We start from the raw sequence: 16213 nt of genomic DNA on the forward strand, positions 1-16213 counted from the left end.
TTTCAAGGCACATATCTGTATGAAAAGAGATATAAAATGACAACATCACATAAAAGCAAGTTTATAGAAATGGGTTTTTAAAGGTGATTTAAAAGAAGCCATATACCCATAAGACCACTTCTGTTATTTATTATTTCTACTATCTGTTTTGATTATAACTGCATGCTGTGTATGTGTGTAGATTGCCATATGGAAGACTGACAAGTAAGTTCTGACATTATTCAAGTGGTTAAAGAAAATGGAAATAATTACTAAATATATATTTTTTTCTTTTTTACTTGATGCCCCTGATTTGGTTTCTTCAGAAATGTCTGTATGTCTTTTGTTTGGGGGTCCTGAGTATTTGATATTAAGTGTTCTTCTAACCTATTTTATTTCAATTTATTTATCTGAGCCTGCGCAGACTGAGACCTTCCCTTCCCGAAATTCACTGCCGAGTGAGTCACCCTCTCACACAAACGATCTTCGAAAGCGGTGACACGTGGGGACGTCGCTCGGCGCTTTGACGGAGTTTGCCGGTCATTGCCGAAGTGTGCCGGAGCCTCTCGCACCTTTGAGCGAGCGTCTCTCTCGGTGCAGTTCTCCAGTCACTCTCTGTCGAGCAGCGGCGCGTTTCCCCGGGGTGAAGTCGTGCGCGTTTGTCCGCTGTCTGTCCGCGGACCGTGTGTAATGTCGGCAGCCTGACGGGAGGACGGCGGCGTAGCATCCACGCGGCGGGGGTCTCGGCTGTGCCCGGGACTGACAGCCCGTCCGGCGTCCTTTGTTGTGTCAGGCGGCGGCGCCGGTGTTTCTCCACGACAGACACGACGACACGTCTCCGGGACAGACGGGTGTGCTGGTGTAACGGACGGAGCCGCCTGACGTCGAGGGGGCGCGGAGGAGAAACGGTGACTGCGGAGAAAGTAGTCGTCCCCCCCCCCCCCCCCCCCCCCTGCACCCGCAATGTTCGGATGTGTGCAAGAGACGAGGGCCGGCAGCATCCCGCTCCACAGTCACGACCTTTGAGAGGGGTAAGTGACGACGTTCATGTCCGTCTGTGCGCCCGGGGGGGGCAGGTAGGTGTGAGCCCAGCGGCGTTTAGTTCCCCTGGTTCACATCACCGTGTTATTCCGCTCACAGTGTCCGCTCCGCTGGTCGGTGTTCTCTGTACCTCCACACAGGCCGAGCCCCCCCCCCCCAGCCCCCAGCCCCCGGTGGGTCGCGCTCCCACCCGCTCCGTGCAAAGGCTCTTATGTAACCCGGTGGGATTCCTTTCTGTCAGACTTCCTGTGCAACGGACACAGAAACACTTGACTGGAAATGGTCCATGTGCCCGACGGAGGACAGGGTCGGACTGCTGGCTTGTACCAGGCCGACGACGGGACTCGGCTGCTGGGGACAGGGTGGGGGACAGGGACCGGACTGTCTGGGCTCCGGCAGCAGGCAGCGTGTAACCGTCTCATCGCGGGGTTCTGTCACTTCACTGTCTCTGTGTTTACATGTGAGGCTACGGACACGTTCAGTCCGATTCTCATCGGTCGCTGAGGTTCTTCACTCACGGTGAGTTTGGGGACAGATGTTAAGAGACAAGCTGTCTAGTTCAGTTCAAAACCTTTGTTTTAAGACCAAGTCGAAGTGGGAAGTCTGTCCCACCGCTCACAGCCGACATTGGTGGTCTTTCATGACAGTGTTACAGTGAACCATCACCAACAGAACCAGAACCATGGAGTGGATTGTACTGTTTCCTCTGTGATGTGTTAATGTCTCCTGGACACATGAGTCACATCAGTCCTGTAACGCGCCGTTTAAATGATCCTTTTCTTCCACAGACCTCACCCACATCTCTGCCCTTCTACGCTGGGAAAAAAACCACCACCAGAACCCCCCACCTCCACCTGTAACCCTCCCGATGATGACATCCCCGGACTCTCCCCCACTTGTCTCCCCTTCTCCATGCCCTGCCCCCCCTCCGTCCGTCCCTACCTCCCCTGTGCCCTCCTCCCCGGCCCCGTCCTCCTCTTCCCTGCCCGCCCCGCCCTCGCTGCCCCCTACGGGGGAGGTGATGGTGCTGGCACTGGGCAGGAAGAAGCAGAGGGTGCTAATCGCTCTCTCCATCCTCCCCAACCTCTTCCTGGCCTTCCTGCTCTCGTCCGACCCCCTCATCACCCTCTCCCCGCCCCACCACTGCCATCTGCCGGGGCCCCTGCCGTCACTTGAGGTGCTGAACGCCTCCCTGCCCTGGGAGAAGGGGGAGAGGCCCGGAGACAGCAGGGGCCCATCGCAGTGTAAGCAGTACGTCAACGGTAGCCAGTCGGCGGTGGTGGACTGCGAGGCCGGCTGGGACTACAACGTCACAGAGGGGCTGAGGAACAACATTGTGACTGAGGTGAAGCTTATTCTCTGTCTCAGCTTTTTGTTTGTGTGGACTAAACTTTGTTCCTCTTTTAATTGTCTTGCTGACCATGCAGTCTCCCTTTTTGCAGTGTCCTGCTAAACTTTAAAACGCCTGCACAAAAATTTTGGCTGCTTAGCAGCTGGAGCCTTGGATCTAGCTGATTGGTCATCCATCCGCACTTTAAGCTTCCTTTACTTTGAAGTCAAGTTTTGTTGTGGTTGTGTGGTGACAGGGATTGTTATGAAAACTCCTCCTGTCAAGGTAACTATTATCAGAAATGCGTGAGATCCCTAATCCCACTACCCAATGAGTGTGAGACGGACTCCACGAGTTGATCTGCTACAGTGTGATGCTGTTGTCCCATACACACCACTGCTAAACTACAGGATTACATAGAATTACACATGATTATACTCGCCTGGCATCGCCAGACCAATTAGCGTTTGTAAATGGCGAGATGTGAAGTCTTTGAGAGGGAATAAACATGAGCGGACTGATTGGTCTAGTTTCCAGGCCGTGATTATATAGTAAAACGATCAAGGATCTGAGTAGGTTAGCTACATCGTTGACTCACACACTCACACACAAGGTAGCTTGTATTTACTACCCATCTCTAATGGAAAAAATTTTCTGCCTCCGCAGCAGCGACAGGCGCGGCCAGAGCTGTGATGGCAGCTAAAGCACACTGACACCTGACCACCTTAATCTGCGTCACTGTCGTCGTGGAGAGATAGGAGAGATATCAGTCATATCTGAGGCATGTCTGAAATGTCAGAGGTTCTTAAAGGAGAAGGATGATTTCATTAATCCGCTGTCGGGGAGTGCGACTGCATATCAATTGTGCAACAATGAATCGATTAGTATTCCGAAATGAATCGCCAACTATTTTTGATAAACAATTGATTGAAAACAAATTTCTTAAATGTGGGTTTCTTTGCTCCGCTATGACAGTTAACTAAATATCCTTGGTGTGGACAAAACAAAACATCATCTTGGGGTCATGATCAACATTTTTCACCATTTTATGAGATTTTATGGAGCAAATATCTGACAATGAAAAAAAACGTTAGTTGCAGCCCTACCCCAATCTACCACCCAACTGTCAGAGGTCCGGTTGAATTGTGGGTAATGTAGGCACCTTGTTTTATCAAGGATGACGATAAAAGCCCTGGTTTCGCTGCACAGATGTTCTACGGATCCTGGGTGTGACGGTGTTACAGGAGTGCAGAGCTGAACTGTGAGAAGAAGGCTGCGAAGCAGGTTGAATGAAGCTCAGTGACTCACTCAGAGTTTCACCTACGTCACTGTGTCGATCTGGGAGAGAGATTTTAATCTGAATGTCTGAAGGTTCAGAGGTCAGTGTCCATAAACAGGTCCCTGAGGACGACCAGTCCGTCCATTAAGATTAATGGACTCTGATGTACACGATCGATTTGAAAAGCAGTTTGTACTAAATGGTATGAAAAGTGCACAGACACAGGAACGCTGCCTTGCTCAAGAGCACCAGAGTAAATTGTTTATAAACCAGGGATTAGGGAACGATGCCTCCTTGGCCACAAATTTGCATCGCTAAGCTTTTAACTGCAACTCACTTTTGCGCGGATCACTCTGTATTAGGAGGCAGGTTGAACATTAGCTGCGGTCGAAGAGGGAACATTTGTGAGTATGATTACTTTACTTTGACTTGAACACTCAGTGTTATCAGAGGATGATGTGAGATTCGGGAAATATAATTATGTTGACAGAGAAGATCTTAAATTACATTTAAGATTTTTTTGACTTTTTTGGTGATGGGATGTGATAAACGTGATAATCCCAGCAGAGGAAGGCAATGTTGGGGCACTATTGTGTCACTTCTTAGACCTTCATGTGTGCTGGGCTCGACCATGTAGAGAAAATCAAAGGAAAATGACCACTGGGTAAGTGTCGGGGCGGCTGGTCACAGTTTTCTTCTCAGGCCGGTGGCTCTGTGGCTTTTGTGTCTGTTTTCATTTCTGTGCCGACTGACGTAGGAACCACACCCAGTCCTCCAGTCTGTCGTATTAGGGCACTTTGCTGGTAATTCACCACTGCAGCTGAAGATACAGAAACGCTGCCATGGGAAGCGTTTAGCAGCAGCGTGTTTGGAAAAATGCATCTTTGCAGAAGAAGTTGAGCATAGAAGGTCTTTTTTTTTTTTTGTCATGATGATCTGTTACTCCAGTGTTGCTTTGCTTTGCGTTGTTGAGTTGGCACTCTGATGAGCAGGAAACAGGAAGGACTCTGATCAGCTTCCCCTCTGCTCATCAATAAATACTCAAGTGTAACATCTCTGTGCTGAGGATCTATGAGCGAACCAAAAAAAAGTTGTGGTATGATTGTACAGTAACAACTGTGTTACAGTAGTAGTTGTATCTCTGGTGTGTCTGTGTTTATCAGGCCCCTGGGGGCAACATTTCAAATCAATAAGCAGGACTGTTTTACTGAACAGTGGTTTGTCTGATATTTCAGTTTGGATCAGCCAAACACAAAGCTCATCATAGTTTCTCAATGACTTTTTTTTCTAGTAAATGTAATTTTAATGCCATACATACTGACACTGCTATAAATAGAATCTGAATATCAGGATGGATTTTATTCATGTCGTCCATTCCTAGTGGCAGCGAGACAGCGCTCCTATTCAAACGACCTGGAGTCGGAAATGAGAAAGGCGAGTGGCTGCAGCAGGTTTCAGTCCTCATCGAAGGCACAGACCTGATTGGTGCTCAGGCCACACTCACAGAACCAGTCTGAGGAGTTTCCAAACTGGTTCATGTGCATTTTCCCTCCTGTTGTCCACAGCATTCCACCCACATGAGCACTGTGGGCTGTTGTGCCGCCCTGTACCGGGTCACAGAGCACTGCTGTGGCTCTGCCTCAGCGACAGGGACGCCTGATATTATGTGGCAGGCTTTTATGTTTCTGCGTACAGGCTCCGACCTCTGCTCTCCCTCCCTTTCTCTCCAGATCCTTAAAATCATTTTTGCTTTCAGCAGCCTGCGGCCAGCGACATTGGCAGAGCTCAGCTGTGAGTGCAAATCAGTGGGTCGACTTAATGTGATTAAAACTCACATCTGAGAGCGGATATGTGTTTTTTTCTATTTACCAGATGTGCTGACTTTCCATGTGGCTGCTCCGCTTTATAATACATGAAACCAGACTGTCCCTAATGCTACTGTTACCACCATTACTGCTCCTGCTGCTGTTAGTACTGCTAATAATAACAGCAATACACCCCGTTCCTCATTAGGTTGTGAGGAAGACAAGCTAACAATAAATGTGAAAGCTCAGCGATAGGCTTTAAAACATGCAGAAAGGAAGGCAACAACATTTCTTTGTGTTTGTTGTCTGGCACATCTAAAGTCATTTCTCAGCCAGTTTCCTTTATGGGTTCGCTGAAAATTAACCAGCGTTAACATCCACAAAATGAAAAAGAACAAAAGGATGAATAAACGTAGACATCACAAAAAAGCATCATTAGTCAAATGCAAGTAACTTGTTAGGTAATTTTCAAGATGATATAGATTATTGACGAAAGCCAGTGAACAACGAGAGGTAGGGCGGCAGCACAGCACTGACTCTGAGCTGCTGCACGCTTGACAATTCATAAATCACAGACAAATTGTGATAGGCCATTTTCACTAATTTGTGACATTAAATTTAGGTTAATCGATGAGCTGAAGAAAAAAAAAATTCTCAATTCAACTGCTGTTCCTGATTCTACCTGATGTTTTACTGATAACTGCCCCCCCCCCCCCCCCCCCCCCCCCCCTCTCTGGTGTCTGTGCTATCCAGTGGGATCTGGTCTGTGGTCAGTACTGGCTGGTCCCAGTGGAAGAGGTGTGTTTCATCCTGGGCGTCCTGACTGGCTGTCTGGGTCTGGGCCATGCTGCCGACAGGTAAAACATGCTCGCTCTCTCTCACACACGCACATATATGCTATGCAGGCCCGAGGGAATAGATAGAAATGAGCAATTGAGTCACAAGTTTGCACAGAAAGGTAAAGGGGAGGAAGATCATATTCACCTACGGAAGAATACAACCTGTTATCTCTGGATGTTGGCTGAGGAGAGTAGAGACAGTTTGCGCTACTGCACCAGTGTGCCGCTGGAAACTTTCCCCCAGATAATTAGCTTTTCAACTGCCACTGCCATGGTGACTCAGCAGTATTTAAGAGTTTGGCCAATCAGTTGATCCTGTTTAACTTGCATCCTTAAGGAGGGGGGACAGGGTTAGAGGTTAAATAACATGTCAAATGAAACTGCTATAGATTCACTATGTGGTCACCATTCGACAGGAAGACATTTAGTATGAAGCAGCCTACAGGGCGCCTCATTTGGGTTTCTACCACAGTAAGAAATCATCTTACAAATACTGTAGAAGAATATATTAAAGGAGCAATTTACTACACACAAGCAATTTACTACACACAAGCAATGAACGATATAGAAGTCAATGGTAAAGAATACATTTGTAAGCGTAATTTTGCTGGATTTTAGGACGCCATGCTCGGCAGTTGCCATTAGACAGCCCGAGTACCTCAATAATTGACATAATGCATCTAGTGTGTGTGTGTGTGTGTGTGTGTGTGTGTGTGTGTGTGTGTGTGTGTGTGTGTGTGTGTCTCTCAAATTGAAAGCCACACTGGGGAAGCTGTAGTTCTGGGGCATTGTGAGGGAGATGATGCCAGTTTAATCAGTTAACAGCCGTCATTAATTTGCTGACCAACTAAGCATAGCGTCTGTTTGTTAAGACTGCTGAATTAATGCTGCCCCCTCTGGGGGCATACAATGAAGAAAAAGGAACAGTTCTAATCTGCAGCTTGGAAACGAAACTGCTGCACATGCAAGAAGCTGGAAATTGGCTAATTATCACATGTAGTGACGAGTTTTATTCCTGTTAATTTGTGATTTTTGCATTATCTCTTTTCTAAATAATCACAGATAAAATCTCTTTCCTTCTACAGGTCCTTTGAATTATTCTAGAATTTTCTTTAGCCAATGTGGTGTTTTTTGGTGTTAGTTTGGGTGAAAGATCAACAGCATTCAAATCATATCTGTCAGGTGTACGTATCGGTCAGGTGTCCTCTCTCAGTGTACATGTGTGTGTCTCTGCAGGCTGGGAAGGTCCAAGACTCTGTTGACCTCCCTGACCCTGTCGGTGGTGTTTGGGGTGCTGGTGTGCGTCTCCCCGTACCCCTCCATCTTCATCGTAATGCGGTTCTGTCTGGCGGCTGCTAGTGCGGGAGTCTACCTCACACTTTACATCACCCGTGAGTTAACACATTACACAGAGTAGCAGACAGATACAGAAAGATAAAGGGCGTAGCATGAACCAGGTTGTTTTCCTTCCTGGTGCAGGAACACATCTCACGTTAGACTCAAAGGGACTAAATTAAACACATCTGGATATGACAATTTATTGAGACTTGGTCACACTAATAAGCTTCAACAACCAAAGTGAATAATACAAATTCAAGAGCCGTTTCAATGGACTTGATTCTCAAGCTGCAGGAATTTGTTTAATGTTATGCAAATATCTATATTTAGAGTATAAAACAGTCAGTCATTTAGGACGGTGATTAGAATGGAAGTTTGCGGCACAAAAAACACATTTCCACCCAATTCTGTAGCATAATCATCATCATGATCAATGCATATTCTGTACATGTGCCCAATGGAAGAAATTGTTTTTGCGAGATATGCAAAGTATTCTCTAGTCTGATATGAATGTTTGTCTGTCAGGCCTGGAGCTGTGTGAGCCCTCCCTGAGGATGGTGGTGACCATGCTGGCCGGGCTGATGACTGTGGCAGGAGAGTTGCTGCTACTGGCTGTGGCCCTGGGCTGCCAGTCGTGGAGGGGCCTGCTGGGAGCTGGGGCTGCACCGCTAACACTGTTTCTCAGCTACGGGTACGTGTTTGGAGTCTTTTAAAGATATCGCAGCCATAAATCTGAAGCATTTTCTTCTGTATGCGAGTAAATTTTTCCGTGAAAGTACAGAATAAGGCCGGGAGAATGAAGGAACCGGATAGGCTCGATAGAGAGCCTTGATGCCAGCTGAAGTGTTGAAAGCTTTGTTGGATTGTATTGATTCAGGTCCCCTCATCAACCTGAGTCCTGTAGCTCCTGTCAGAACACATTAGGGCCACTCTGTTTAAGGTCCCCAGCCCCCGCAAGGCCTCTGTGTTTCAAGATAAGCCTTCATTCAAGTTTCAAAATCAAATTAATAGAGATTATAGAAAGATTACTGACAATGAATTTAAGGTTTTAATAAGAATGGAATGGTGACCCACAGCAGTTATTTTCCACGTGGAAGCAGCAAATCTGGGTCACAGCATAAAAAAGGGAACATGTGTAAGTAGTGTTGGTGCTGGGAAAAGGTCAGCATAGGTCAAAGAGTTATTTTTTTCTTTGCTCTCCTGCAGCATTCCTGGAGTATTTCCAGAGTCCCCACGCTGGCTCCTTCTGTCAGAGCGCTCTGCCGACATGACCTCGTTCAGCGACAGAAGAAACTCCAACAGAGACGTGAGGGACGACGAGAGCTTTACAGGTGTGTGTTTGTGTGCACAGCGACGGGTTTACTCCACGTTCTGCTACTATTCGACACAGTTAATCAGATATTAGATATTTTCATCTTTTGCTGTGAAACATCCGTAAGCGCTGAATGAGCTGATTATGAATGATAACACAGTATAGTACATTTACACAAAGGAATCATTTAAAGCCAGATCAGATGGCTCAGATCTCAGCACCCTTTCATTACCTTCATCAGAGGATGAACGATGAAAACATAAATAAATAAAATCTCCATGAATTTGACATTTGATTATATATATTTGACATTTTACTTCTTAGGCACAGGAGCTGTGGACCTATTCACCAATAAACAATTAAAAAATGTTCCTTTTTCTACTCACAGCTACTTAATTACTGTAGTTACAGTGTGAAATAAGTCATGAATAGAAGCGTTCAGATAAAGTGACCTGTATATGTGCTGTCTGAATCCATCGAGCTTGTGCGTACCTCAAATTGATAGAGATATTGATTCAAAGAGGAAACATCATTATTCTCTGTGTAGTTTCACTTCAACAAAAAGAAAAACCCTGTTGTTGTTTTTCTGCAGAGCTGGATTCAGATCCCTCCCCCTCCTCCCGCCCCCACCTGTCCTTCCCCGAGCTCATCCACAGCAGGAACATCTGGAAGAACATGTGTGTGCTCGGCTTCACCTCGTAAGTCGCCCCATACACTTTGTCTTTCATTTACACTTTTGCTGCCTCCTTTCTATGTCGATTCAGTTTGGAAAAACATGGCTGCTTACTCTGTCCTTGTGTTGCCTCTCCCTCCCTCAGGTTCATCTCTCATGGCATTAGTCACTGCTACAGCTCGTTCCGAGGTGACGTCAGAGGCAACGCCCCCAGCTTCTACTGGATGTACCTGTTGTCTGTGTGTGCAGGCGGCAGCGCCTGGATCTCGCTCTGGGCAACCGTGGACAGGTACGGTCGCCGCGGCATCCTGCTCCTCTCCATGACGATGACGGGGCTGGCCTCTCTGATCCTCCTCGGACTCATGGAGTGTAAGTCGGCAGCAGCATGTCATTTTCTCCAAGGACGTCTAGAGTTAAATGTGGAGAGCTATTAATAGTCTTTACCAACAAGGTGGAAACCCCCCCACCCTCCACAAATCATCCCCCCTGCTTTTACCTTCATTAAATGCAGGGGGAAACTGGAAAGAGGGGTATGGGGTCTGATTAGATCGTTACATGTCATGATGACCTTGTGCCTCTGGCATTATGAAATAGATTACTATCGCACCTGCCCATTCTGCTCATGGAAAAATACAATCTAGGTGCCTTTTTGTTTTTCCACAGCCAGGTGTACAAACACTCTGACTCCCCCATGTGGCTCATTATGAACACGACATTGAGCTTTTATAGGACACTGCAGTGGCAGCAAAGTCAAAGCTGTCAGGCTGTTGCTTTAATCATGCATAAGGGGCTGAGGTGGGCAGAGGCTCCGGCAGTGAGGAAGTTTTACTTACTGCTCTAGTGTTAGTGAAGGAGTTACATAGGTTGATTCAGTTCAAAACAACAGGCATCGTGATAATGTGATATATCATCTGAAACTGAAAAGTACAAATGTTTTGATCAAGGTAATGCATCATTCCTGAAGCATGTCCTCCTCTCCTCCTTCCCTACAGACCTCAGTGAGACGGCCATCACGGTTTTCTCAGTGCTGGGTCTGTTCTCCTCTCAGGCCACCGCCTCCCTCTGCATCCTCTTCACTGCAGAGATCATGCCCACCATCATCAGGTTGGACAACACACACACACACACAATGAGAATTTTTCTGACATCAAGTGAGCTTTCAAGGTGCTGTAGTTGTTTTCCTTGGACAGAGACATGCTAGCAGTTTCCACTTTTTCCATCCATTATGCTAAGCTAAGCTAACAACCCAATTTTCTCATCTCAAATGTTTGGTGTTAACATCAACACAGCATCTTAAAGATTTCTGTTATTGAATCTGGAAAAAGAGATGAACAGGAATAAATGTTTTTTTTGTCTTTGCAGGGGCAGCGGTGTGGGCATTGTACTCGCCCTGGGCTGCGTGGGCCGCCTCAGCTCCCCGCTCATGGACCTGAGGAACCACTACGGCTACTTCCTGCACCACGTGGTTTACTCGTCTCTGGCCCTGCTGGCTGTGCTGTCCATCCTGCTGCTGCCAGAGAGCAAGAGGAAGCCGCTGCCACAGACGCTGGCCGACGGGGAGCAGTACAGACGCCCCCCACTGGGCAGAAGGAGGAGGGACAACGTGCCGCTGCTCGCGACGCCTAACCCGGAGACCTAAAGGACCCAGAGACAGGCGGGTGGACAGTGCTGAGATCAGTCAGCAGCACACAGTCAGAACATTTACATCCGTCATGTTTCTGCAGAGGAGAAAAAGGTCAGAAGATGGAGGGAGAGTGAGCGAGGTCGACGCTTCCTGACGTATCGACCTGTAGTTCCAAACAAGCTGACGGTTGGGCTGCCATGTTCCTTCATCTTTCTGGTTCCCTTTCATTCAGATGTGTGTGAATGTGTGAACACACATAAAAACACAGCATTTTCTGTACCATCTCTTCATGCCAGACAGCGTATGATCCCCCAAACACAGCGTGTCCGTGGCGAACCTGCTTTACTACTGACGATAATTGGTCTTAGCGTTTGTCTAAACCTGCATAGAATGTTTTTTTGTCATGTCTGTTGTGTACGATGACACAAAATGTGAAGTGTACAAAAATTATATGAAGGTTGTTTTTGTATACTCTCCTTTGATGACACTCCAAACAGAGACGGACTGTTCTCTGATGTATGTTGAGGGGCTGTCGGTGATACATGCCTTGTAAATACTCTAGACTTAGTTTCTTTAACTTCTGGGTTCATGTGAGTTTTGGAAACTGTATGCACAGAATACTATGCAGGCTGGAAGCAGCATAGAGGAGTTTGAATCATAATTTTTTAGAGCCGATGCTGGTTAATTTGACCAAAGTCTTTAAATTTAAAGGACGGTTTTTTGAACATAAATCAGCTATTATCAATATTGGGATCAGCAGCAAAAACATTCATGTTCAAACATTGTGAAACCAGTTTTCGAATCTGGCCTGGAGCCAGCTATATTTATAACTTATGTTGTTAATAAGCATAATGAAGAAATTATCCAGTTTTTTTTGGTATTAAGCTAAATATTGTTCAATTGGCTTGAGATGATGTGGCATGGAGTAAACCTTCAGTTCTCTGGTGTCTGTTGTCCAGTAACTGTCACAACATTCCTATCTGCATGTTTGGAGGAACTTGAAGGGCTTGTTGTTTTTTTTGTCTCTTTTAGTTCAGTACTCCTCTAGACGGCCAGTTGTCTACGCTGTAAGAGAATAGACTGGCACCAAACACACTACATTTGAAGTTTAAAAGTGACATATTTTTGTCAGGACTTTGTACATGGGACATGTGTTATTTGAACTGAATTTTTATTGATGCTGGACAAAAGGGCCCGTTGATGAGGCTCCGTGAAGTCTGAGTGGGAGCTGAAGGGGGCCCCAAGAGCTCCAAATAAGCCCCCCCCCCGTGCGACAGCAAGGGGGGGGGGTTGATTTGAGGAGCCATTGAAGGACACCGAACCTTTGCCGACGACCTCCTCCGTCAGCCTTTGGAATTTTTTTTATTTCCTCTGTATGTTGCACTCAACAAGTCCAAACACTTGTACACTAATCAGTAACTTGGCTCGAGTAATATTATATCTGACGACACTGACGATCTGTGATGCTGTTACTCTATAGTCTGATTTCATGTACAATTAAACTTGTTACATAAACCAGACGTGGATATTTTTAAAGAGTTGTTACCGTATGAATCATTAAATGCTTGAAAATTGAAGCAAGAGTGCGACACATTTTCAATGTAACCGGCTCAGTTAAGAAAAACACAGACGCTACTGGTAAATGATGAGTTTTGCTCTATGAAGACATTTAGATGTTTAAGCAGAAATATAAAAACTCTTTCTCTCAAACTTGTCATTTGGGAAGGTAAGACCCATTGGTCCCGTCCTCCAGACGCTTTTGTTTTTTTTCGCGGGAAAAATGACGACTCCATTTACGGCACAAACAAACTGCGTCACCCGTTGCGTAACCAAAACAAGGAAGAGCACAGCGTTCTCCAGGGGACGCATCCCCGGTGATGGAAATGACAGACGATGGACGAGCCGAACTGGCCAAGACTAGCTCCACCTTGCCAGAGAAACAGAATCCTGTTGCTGCAGGAGGAACAGAAGCAGGTGAAGAAGGAGATTGTGGTTTTCTACTAGATCAGTAAGTAAAACAAGCAGCCTACTCCAGACTACCTGACGTTTGACCTGAGGTTATTTGTTCAAAATTGGGTTTTTTTACAGTTGTTTTCTGCTTTGGACAGTAGCCATGACGCTGGCATTGAGTTAGCCATGATGCTAACGCTGCAGCTAGTCAATGCTAGGAGCCAGAAAACCTACTGGTAGCTCCAGTGTGCGTACTGTACTTCTTCTCCTCCGTCATCTCCAACTTCCTCAGGGGCTCTGAGGAAAAGTCTTTACGACAGTGACCAAACAATAGTACCACCTGGAAACGCTAGGGGCAGTGTGTGTGTGTGTGTGTGTGTGTGTGTGTGTCCAGTCAGCTCCTACGAACAGTTTCCCAAATATTATTATTATATTATTAATATTAACTGTCTCTAATCAGAAAGGACTTTCATATTTTGATTTGACTGTATAATAACAGATTACAGTAATATTGTTATTGAGTTAAACTGCACGAAAATAAGCAGACAAGCCAGGGGAAACATGGTTTACCTTCACAGCTGCAGCTATAAAATACAGTAGTTGTCTGCATGTTTAAAAATGATGTTAAAACGTGTGGAACAGTAAGTTTAGTTAAGGGATCCAGTGTGTGATCCGTGTGAGGATTCAAAGCTTCAACGTTCTGTCTTTTCATCAGATCATGAACAGTGGAGCAGCTGAATACGTATACTTATTATTATTATTGGACAGCATATGATATAAAGAATAGTGTGTTTATACGTGCAACGAATAGCCGGTTCATTTTCATTGTGGTTGCATCTAAGAATGTATGAGAATCTCCAGAAGAGGTATAGGTCTTTGATTTTTAGTATGATTAGGATTAAGATTGGAAAATTGTGGAAACACGTATTATAGTGTAAGTCTGGAGGTACACTCAATAATAGAGGTGGTTACTAGAATATGAGCTGGAAAAATGAAGTCATGTATTTTCTAGGTTCCTCTCTAAACACTTAACCCTATTTATCCCACTGGGACTTTTTCACTGTGGTAAAAAAAAAAATCCTGCTTTCCACCCTGTACCTGAGGAAGATTTATACACCTGTAGGTATATATACACACCTGTCAGATTCCACATATGTCAGTTGGCAGTGAAAACCTCAACAACCGATTAGCCCTGAACCCCTGAGCGACACTCTGGAAACAAGGCGTGGAGCTGTGGAAGCTGAGTTGTGAGATGGTGAACAGGCCGTTCTGCTTTCTCCAGTCACAGGACCATGTTTTAACCTTACTGTATGTAGAGACTGCACACTATTGACAATTCTCTTGACCTGCAATACAGTAAAGTCCAAATTCCGAAGCCCTGAGCTCAGCAACTTGTTATTTACATGACAACTGGTTGTTAAAATTCAAGAGCCGGCGTGAAAGATCTTGTATGAGTTGATGGTCTGCACTCTTACCTACGAAATAATATTGAAAAAGTAAAGTACAACACTGTAAAATATACTTAACACTTCAAAAAAAATAAACACAAAGTAGAGCCCTGCACTGTACCTATAATTAAAAATCCATGCAGCACCTCCTGACAACAGTTTCCAAACCACAAAATGCAAACAGAGTTCCCTCTCATGTTTCAGCTTGAAAAGAGGAGTTTGACCCTGTGCTGGTAGTTTGAGCAGCAGCAGAGAATTATTATTTAGTGTAGAAGAAATGAGTAGAAACATTGTGTACAGTGGGTGTTCGCTCTCATCTGATCATGCCTTTAGAAAACTCCTGACAGTATTTCTCTCAGTAATCAAACTGCGGCCACAGTGGTAGGTCAGATTTGTCAACGTTGTTTCTCAAAATGAAAACATTGCAAAAAATATGATTTATTTCTATACATGCTGCTTCTTCTCAAAAGAGCCAATATTTTTATTGATGTCATTGGACATTGCATCATTATAAAGTAGCACTCGGACACCACTAGATGGCCAAAGAGCGCCACTCAATTATCTCACCATAATATTGGAAAGAAGGGAAACATCAATAATACCCTATTAAATATTTATCATGAGCTCAATGGTAACTTTATTAAAATGCCCGTCTTAATTTTTTATTAGTCGGTCGGAATGATGTATACATTTGTGAATACATATTCTATTTTGAATAAGTAGCACACCTTAGCAATGCAGTGGTTAATGTGCCTCAGCAGGTTAGGACAGCTTTCGTTTTTTAACATATAGTTAGATTCATTAATTTTCCTATGTAACAAATTAATGCAATATTCACAAATATTCCCAGTATTATAATGGAGAAAGGTCAGTAGAGATGATTAGCATATTAACTTATTGCATGTCAAAATTATATTACTGCCTTATGGTTGATTACAATTATCACAAATGCACTTAAGTAAAATACAAAAACAGTGTATCCAATTTTCTTCCTTTTCATGTTGCCATGTTTTCTTCCATATCTTAAGACCCTTTACAGTATTTCTTATGTAAATCACTTTGTTGAAAGGTGCTATGTAGATTATCAGCCAGGTTATGCCTTCCCTCTACTTGTCTTTCTTACCTCACCTCACCTCACCTGGTCCGCTCTTTTGTTTGTCTTTGAACAACCTGCGATACGGTCTGCACGCACACACACACACACACACACACACACTGATGCCACTATGCACAGTCCTGCAGCTTGCCATGAGAAAAAAAGCTGTTCACTGTTGGGAGAAATACGACACTGTTGCACGCAGCTTGACATCTTTATGTTATGACATGCAAGTTTTTATAATAAAAGGCGACTGCCTCATTAAAAACGCTAATCACCGAGTGCAAGTCTGCCCCATTTACTAATTAACTGGGGTGTGGATTTCTTATATTTTTGATGAAAAATGTGTCATAATGAAAAAACAGATTGGTGTGGGCTTTACACACATTAGAGCAACAAGGCACACCCATTCAACACTATTCCCCTCAAATATCGCTTTGTGGTTTCTATCGCAGTACGAAAGAAAAGATAAACTCTGTCTGCCTCTCTTATCACCCGC

General features: G+C 45.0%; 2 protein-coding genes across 3 annotated transcripts in view; both read left to right on the plus strand.

Annotated features, from left to right (window-relative positions):
- The first annotated feature begins 503 nt into the window (after positions 1 to 503).
- Positions 504 to 12736, plus strand: slc22a17 (solute carrier family 22 member 17). Of its 2 annotated transcripts, none has more exons than XM_035619531.2 (10): positions 504 to 1010; positions 1809 to 2365; positions 6188 to 6291; positions 7510 to 7664; positions 8137 to 8302; positions 8818 to 8942; positions 9516 to 9621; positions 9742 to 9965; positions 10589 to 10700; positions 10959 to 12736. In XM_035619531.2, the coding sequence occupies exons 2-10, from the start codon at positions 1889 to 1891 to the stop codon at positions 11233 to 11235; spliced, it is 1746 nt and encodes a 581-aa protein (XP_035475424.1). In that variant the 5' UTR covers positions 504 to 1010; positions 1809 to 1888; the 3' UTR covers positions 11236 to 12736. The 2 variants fall into 2 exon arrangements, with proteins under 2 accessions (XP_035475424.1, XP_035475425.1); XM_035619532.2 differs by lacking the exon at positions 504 to 1010 and adding an exon at positions 1252 to 1539.
- A 345-nt stretch (positions 12737 to 13081) lies between these two features.
- The window catches only part of LOC118291001 (receptor activity-modifying protein 3-like), a 41714-nt gene continuing 38582 nt past the window's right edge, over positions 13082 to 16213 (plus strand). Inside the window, exon 1 of the mRNA XM_035618845.2 lies at positions 13082 to 13228. The gene's annotated coding sequence lies outside the window, so the exon portion shown is untranslated. The remainder of the gene's footprint in view (positions 13229 to 16213) is intronic.

This window comes from Scophthalmus maximus, chromosome 21 (genome assembly GCF_022379125.1).
Source record: "Scophthalmus maximus strain ysfricsl-2021 chromosome 21, ASM2237912v1, whole genome shotgun sequence".
In the NCBI taxonomy this organism is placed as follows: Eukaryota; Metazoa; Chordata; class Actinopteri; order Pleuronectiformes; family Scophthalmidae; genus Scophthalmus; species Scophthalmus maximus.

Coding starts and splice junctions, on each gene's coding strand:
- slc22a17 (XM_035619531.2), top strand. CDS start 1,889: ATGATGACATCCCCGGACTCTCCCCCACTTGTCTCCCCTTCTCCATGC. Junction 8,303..8,817: donor ACACTGTTTCTCAGCTACGG/GTACGTGTTTGG, acceptor GCTCTCCTGCAG/CATTCCTGGAGTATTTCCAG. Junction 9,622..9,741: donor TGTGTGCTCGGCTTCACCTC/GTAAGTCGCCCC, acceptor TCCCTCCCTCAG/GTTCATCTCTCATGGCATTA.